This window comes from Pseudopipra pipra, chromosome 26, assembly GCF_036250125.1.
Source record: "Pseudopipra pipra isolate bDixPip1 chromosome 26, bDixPip1.hap1, whole genome shotgun sequence".
Classification (NCBI taxonomy): Eukaryota; Metazoa; Chordata; class Aves; order Passeriformes; family Pipridae; genus Pseudopipra; species Pseudopipra pipra.
Window position 1 is genome coordinate 654,898 of NC_087574.1, and position 6,262 is coordinate 661,159.

Consider the following 6,262-nt stretch of genomic DNA (forward strand, 5'->3'; position numbering starts at 1 on the left):
AACCGGGACAGTCCTCCTGCAGCAAACTCCCATGCACCCGCTGAGCCTCCCCTTCCCTCGGCCAGAGCATCTCCCAACAGGATCCGCCATTCCCAGTACGCAGGGACTGGGGCGCGGGTGAGGGCGCTGTAATCCGCCTGGCAAAAGGCGGAGCTCGGCGCTAATTGGCTCCTGGGCGGAGATGCTATCTAATCTGCCTGGCAACAGGCGGCTCTAGGTTCTGATTGGCTCTTGACAAGCTGCGGGGGCGCGGACTGCACGGAATCTTCGGCGCATGCGCGGTCCGAGACGCCTGACCCCGTTGCTCCCCCGCCACGTCAGTCGGAGGCGCAGTTCCGCCGCCGCGCGTGCGCAGTGCGCGGCGCGGACATGGCGGGGTCGGTGCGGGCCGTGGCGCGGCGGTTCCTGTCCGAGTACGGCGGCGGCACCGCCGGGCGCCTCAAGGCGCTGGACGCCTTCCTGCTCTACGTGCTGCTCACGGGCGCGCTGCAGTTCGGATACTGCCTTGGCGTCGGCACCTTCCCCTTCAACTCCTTCCTCAGCGGCTTCATCTCCGCCGTCGGCAGCTTCATCCTGGGCGGTCAGTGCCGGGCCCTGCAGGCGGCGGGGGAGCCTCGGAACCTGGCGGGGGTCCCTGGGCAGCCACAGGGACCCACCGGGGCCCCTCGGCACTTCCAGCACCCCGGGCGGGCAGGGGCTTCTTGGGGCCAGCCCCGATCCTTGTCCCTCCCGGGATCATCGCAGGCTCCAGCAGGGGCAACTGCAGGCGCTGCTCTCCCAAAGTATCCCCAAACCCACCCTGTTCCTCTGCAGCCCCCCCAGCGCAGGGACTAACGGGCTGGGGGAGCTGGGGTGTTCACCTGGGGTGTTCGCCGGGGAGACCTTGGAGCCCCTTCTAGTGCTTAAAGAGGCTCCAGGAAAGCTGGAGAGGGACTTGGGACAAGGGCCTGGAGGGACAGGACAAGGGGGAATGGATTCCCACCGACATAGGGCAGGCTTAGATGGGATATTGGGACAGAATTCTTCCCTGTGAGGGTGGGGAGGCCCTGGCACAGGTTGCCCAGAGAAGCTGTGGCTGCCCCTGGATCCCTGGAAGTGTCCAAGGCCAGACTGGACAGGACTTGGAGCAACCTGGGAAAGTGGAAGGTGTCCCTGCCCATGGAAAGTGGTGGAACTGGATAAGCTTTCATGTCCCCTCCAACCCAAACCATCCTGTGATTCTGTGTTTCTAACACACCTAGTAGAGGATATAAGAATATCTACACTTCTGTGTGAGTCTCATCCTGCTCTGAGCCTGTTCCTCTCCGGACTCTGTTGGGCACCCCTGTGGTGTGTGCGTGTGGTGCTGTGGGAGCACTGACTCCATGACAGCCCTGTGCAAATCCCCTACCCGTGTCCTCCTCATCTGTAGTAATGATGGAGTAACTTTTCACTGGTGGAACAGTACCTGGACTGGGCTGCCCCAGGAAGGCTGTGCTTCCCACGAGAACCTCCTTCTGTGCTCACTAATCTCTCATTCTCTCTCTCTGCTCTGCAGTTTGCCTCCGGATCCAGATCAACCCCCAGAACAAGGGCGAGTTCCAGGGCATCTCTCCAGAGCGGGCGTTCGCCGATTTCCTCTTTGCCAACACCATCCTCCACCTCGTCGTCATCAACTTCGTTGGCTGAGCTCTGGGAGAGGCTGCTAGGTACTGATCCATGGAATCTCAAAAGGGGCAACCACAGGGCGTCAGTGTTTCTGGAGGAGAACTAGAACCAGAGTGAATCCGGGAGTCCTCCCGACTCCCAGCTGCCTCTGGGCCAAGCACAGCCGGGCTGTTGTTCTCTGGGTTGGCACAGGGTGAGGATTTACGGCTTTCTGCTTTTGAGCATGTGTTTTTTGGCTTTTGTATCATTTGATAGGGCATTTAACTAGGAGTGTTACAGAAACCTACCCACATTCCTCTCTTATGAGAGATATTCCTCATTCTTCTTTGCAGGAGGGGCTTTGGGAGCTGGAACTCCTGGGTTGTGAGGGTTGTCCTTTCTGGAGGCCATGGTGTGGCTGGGGTCCAAGTCTGCAAGTTCCTCCACAGATGAGGCAGTTTGGGACAGGGACAGTTGGGTTGGGAAGTGGAGGACATGCCCTGTTGTTACTATTGCAAGGGGCCACAGGATCACAGGAGCTTGGAGGAATTTCCTCCCCCTTAGCAATAACATTGCTCCTGTTGCCTTCTCTCTTTCCAGGTCTTGAATTGCTCCTGAGCTCTGATGGCAAAGCCTGGCATAGGGAAGTGCAGTTCCCCAGCAGACTCTCACCTTCTGCCTTGGTGGAGGAAGGGGCTCAGGTTTTTCCCCACAGTGTCCTATGGAGGGGTCTGCAGCCTCGTTATGTACCTGTAATCCTTTCCATCAATAAAACCCTGTGTGACACTGCAGCCTTTTCCCTGTTGGTGACAAATACAGAGCTTCTCCTGCACCCAAGTTCTCTACCTCTCAGGCATGACTCCCTGATTGTACCCCTCTCTCTCCCTTTCTACCCAACAGACTTTTTTTTTTCTGTGCCCCAGTTTTGGAGGGAAGCAGGAAACAAGTTGTCATGAAAACTCAGTTGTCATCCACCCTTTTCATCTCCCTTTTTCCTACACCTTTATCTTACAGAGTCTGTTGCCAATGTGCCCCTGGGCTTCAAAGCTGTGAAAAATTCGGGTTAGGCTGTGGTGAGTGGTCATGAAGGGAAGGAGCTGGTGGGTGTTCTCCAGCATGTCCCCAGGTGTACCTGCAGGTCCTCCCACATCCCTCAGAGGCATATGGGCCATGTGTGGATGTCCCAGGTGGACTTAGAGCCCCACTAAGGCTTGTGAGTTGTTACAGCCACCCTGCCACGGTGTCGGGGTCCCTGCACTCTGATGTACTGATGAACACAAGCATGTTGGAAGGGGCTGCCAAGCTGTCAGGGCCTCTGAGCTGCACTGAAGCTCCTCTGAGGGAAGAAGCTCCCCCCTCAGATTTAGAATCACAGAATCATCAAGGTTGGAAAAGACCTTCAAAGTCATCCAGTCCAACCCTCCACCCACTGTAACCCCTAAACCATCACCCAGCACCAGATCCAGGCACCTCTTGAACACCTCCAGGAACGGTGAGCCCACCACCTCCCTGGGCAACCTATTCCAATGCCTGACCACCCTAACACTGAAAGCATTTTCTTCTAATATCTAATCTGAATCTCCCCTGGCTCAGTTTGAGGCCATTTCCCCATGTCCTCTCACTGCAGGCACGGGAGAAGAGACTGACCCCACCCTCTTCTCAGGTGTTTGTGAAAGCGATTAGTTCCTCAGACTAAACAAGCCTAGCCCCCTCAGTCATCCCTCATAAGGCATGTTTTTCATGAGCCTTGTTGCCCTTCTCTGGACACACTGGTCAATGTCCTTTTTTAAGTGAGGGGCCCAGAACTGAACGCAGCACTCGAGGTGTGGCCTCACCAGTGCCAAGTACAGGGAAAGGATCACTTCCCTGGTCCTGCTACCACACTATTCTGGATACAGGCCGGGATGCCGTGTGCATTCCTGGCCACCTGGGCACGCTGTTGGCTCATATTGAGCGAACTGTCAACCAGCACCTCCAGGTGTCTTTTCTGCAGAACAGCTCTTGAGTCCCTCTTCCCCCAGCCTGTAACTCAAGCAGAATTCTTGAGGGAGAGTAGAATTGCAGGGGGACTTTTCACAAGGTTGTGTAGTGACAGGACAAGGGAGAATGGCTTCAAATTTCCAGGGGGCAGGGTTAGATGGGATATTGGGATGGAATTCTTCCCTGTGAGGGTGGGGAGGCCCTGGCACAGGTTGCCCAGAGAAGCTGTGGCTGCCTCATCCCTGGAAGTGTCCAAGGCCAAATTGGCCAGGGCTTGGAGCAACCTGGTCTAGTGGAAGGTGTCCCTGCACATGGCATGTGGTGGAACGAGATGAGCTTTCATGTCTCTTCCAACCCAAACAAATCTGGTGTTCTGTGATTCTCTGATCAATTTGGGTCCTATCAAAGCTATTCCCACATCGGTATAAGCTTCAACAAATCCATCAATACCTTCAAGCCCTGCTCCTCATAAAGTCTGTGCTTGGGTTCCTGGTCACACAAGGAGAAGGATAAGAAGAGAGGCTGGTTTGTGCACAGGGCCTTGTTTGGTGAGAGATGACAAATGTTGGGCAGGGTATTTCCTCCAACAAAACCCTTAGAAAATGTTCAAATTCATCTACCCATAGGTAGGTTTGGGGGACACGAGCTGATACAGGGGAGAGGGTGCTAGAAATGGACCATGCAACATCTTCCCTGCCAGTGTGACAGGACTCCGGCCTGGCCGTTCATCCTCCTTCTCCTCTGGGTCAGGAGAAGTGGAAGGATTTTTCTGAATGGATTCAGTCTGTATAAAGGGTCTGTATAGAGATCTATCAGCAAATTCAGAAATCTGACACAATTCTAAGATCTTTCCCCACCACCCACCACACTTTATAATGCATTTTCTCCCCTCCTTTCCCTGCCCACTCTATTCATAGCTCAGTCCTTCCTGCTATAACCAAAACAACTCCCCCACCCTCCCCAAGTGCAGGCTGTGGTGAGGAGGTGGGACGGAAGGATGTACTAACCTCATTCCACTTTGGCTTGTGGTCTAACGTCTGCTGTTCTTTTCCTTTCCACAGCTTCTCCCCCTCCCTGTCATGTGCCACCCCAGCCCTGCACCTCCACCCCCATTTGTGCTCCACTTTCCAGAGGAAGTGGTTTCTGTGGTCAGGTGTAGATGAGCATCAAAAGGTGACCCAGATCTCGATTGTGGCGTCATGAAACTGGTGCTGTGGCCTCTTCCTGCCTCACCTGGGCCATGGGCCCCTTTCCACCTCCTGTCCTGCTGTATTATTTCCTGCCTTCACTTTGCTCTGCGGTTTTTATTTCTCAAAATAAACAAGAAAGCACAAAGGGGGCAGGGGCACATTGTGGTGGTGGGAGATTGCCAGCCTGATATCTCGAAGTGTCTTTGAACTAGACCTGCAAATACAGTGTTTTGCAGGTCACATGCCCAGAGCCACGTTAGTCAAAATATTTAACTCATCCCCCACTTGGAAAATCCTGTCACTGGGGTTGTTTAACCTGGAAGAAGAAAGACTGAGATGTAGAAACAAAGGCAGCACAGTCCTTAACCCTTGCCCTTACAACTGGGAGTAGGTTTGAAGTGTAACATAAAAAAATTAAGATTTAAAAAATGATGCTAAAAGTAAATGAGTATGGAAAGTTTTCTCCCACATCTCTGAAAGTTGCTTGGATGAGGTTAATCAGTTGGAAATTTGTGAAATTCAGTTACTTGCTTTATAGTTCAAATATCGTTTAAGCAGCTTCTTCAAGCTGCTTCCTGGGGATTTGACAGATCTCATCATGAACAGAGTGTAAGCTCCAAGAACTGCCTGGAATCCAGCACTTAAGGAGCCACAGGCTTCCTACATCTGGAGAGATACCAGAGTGACTGTTCCGTCAAGGGAGAGACAAGAGAACAAATCCCTGAACATCTGTACTGTAAAATAATCAGGGCAATAGACACAGAAAGGTTAAAGTTGTTCCTTGGCAGGAGGGGTCAGTAACTTTGTCACCCTGTGATAGGCCACCTCCTAAATGGTCAGGGATGGTCACTATGATAAATGGTGACCATGGCAAGAGACCAGTGAGACACTGTCATGTTGCTGCTCAACACTGCAGGGTCAGATCCTGGCATGGTCCTCCCACATGGAGCACCAGGACTTTTGGCTAAAAGCATTTGAATCATGAGCCTTTATGAAATCAGCCCCATGTGAAGGCTGTGAATCCAGCAGGGTGAGAAATACCCTATGAGGGGGAATCACCCCCACGAGTCCAGCGAGGCTTTTCCCACCACTCACTTTGGGCACCAGTGTAAGGTACGAGCAAGGCTCAAGCTTGTGTTTCTGTCAGAGCACACTTCTAATTCCTCCCTCCAGAGGAATTTCTGGGGCTTCAGAAGAAGATGGAGAAATTGATGTCACAAAAGGAGAAAAATTCTTTTCCAGTCTTGCCAGGGACAGATGGAACCTGGAGGCAGAGGGCGGTGGGTTGGTGTCACCACTGCAAAGTAGCTGCCTTGTCCTGCAGTGACACTCAGAAGTGGGAAAACAGTTAGAGATAAGACACTTCAGGCTCCTGTGTCCCCCACAGCAGCAGGCAGCCCGGACCCATGACTAGTCCTCTCACTGGCCAAGCATGTTTTACTAGCACAGAGTCTAGTAGAGAAGAG

The 6,262-nt window shown here is 53.3% G+C and overlaps 1 protein-coding gene across 1 annotated transcript; it reads left to right on the forward strand.

The window, feature by feature from the left end:
- Window positions 1–340: 340 nt before the first annotated feature.
- On the forward strand, window positions 341–2,417 carry DAD1 (defender against cell death 1). Its single transcript, XM_064636676.1, has 3 exons — window positions 341–580; window positions 1,538–1,688; window positions 2,227–2,417. The coding sequence occupies exons 1-2, from the start codon at window positions 370–372 to the stop codon at window positions 1,666–1,668; spliced, it is 342 nt and encodes a 113-aa protein (XP_064492746.1). The 5' UTR covers window positions 341–369; the 3' UTR covers window positions 1,669–1,688; window positions 2,227–2,417.
- The last annotated feature ends 3,845 nt before the right edge of the window (window positions 2,418–6,262 follow it).

Bases quoted from the DNA above. Each gene is read 5' to 3' on its own strand.
- DAD1 (XM_064636676.1), top strand. From the start codon at position 370: ATGGCGGGGTCGGTGCGGGCCGTGGCGCGGCGGTTCCTGTCCGAGTAC. The intron at 581-1,537 runs GTCAGTGCCGGG...TCTGCTCTGCAG, and splicing joins CGGCAGCTTCATCCTGGGCG to TTTGCCTCCGGATCCAGATC.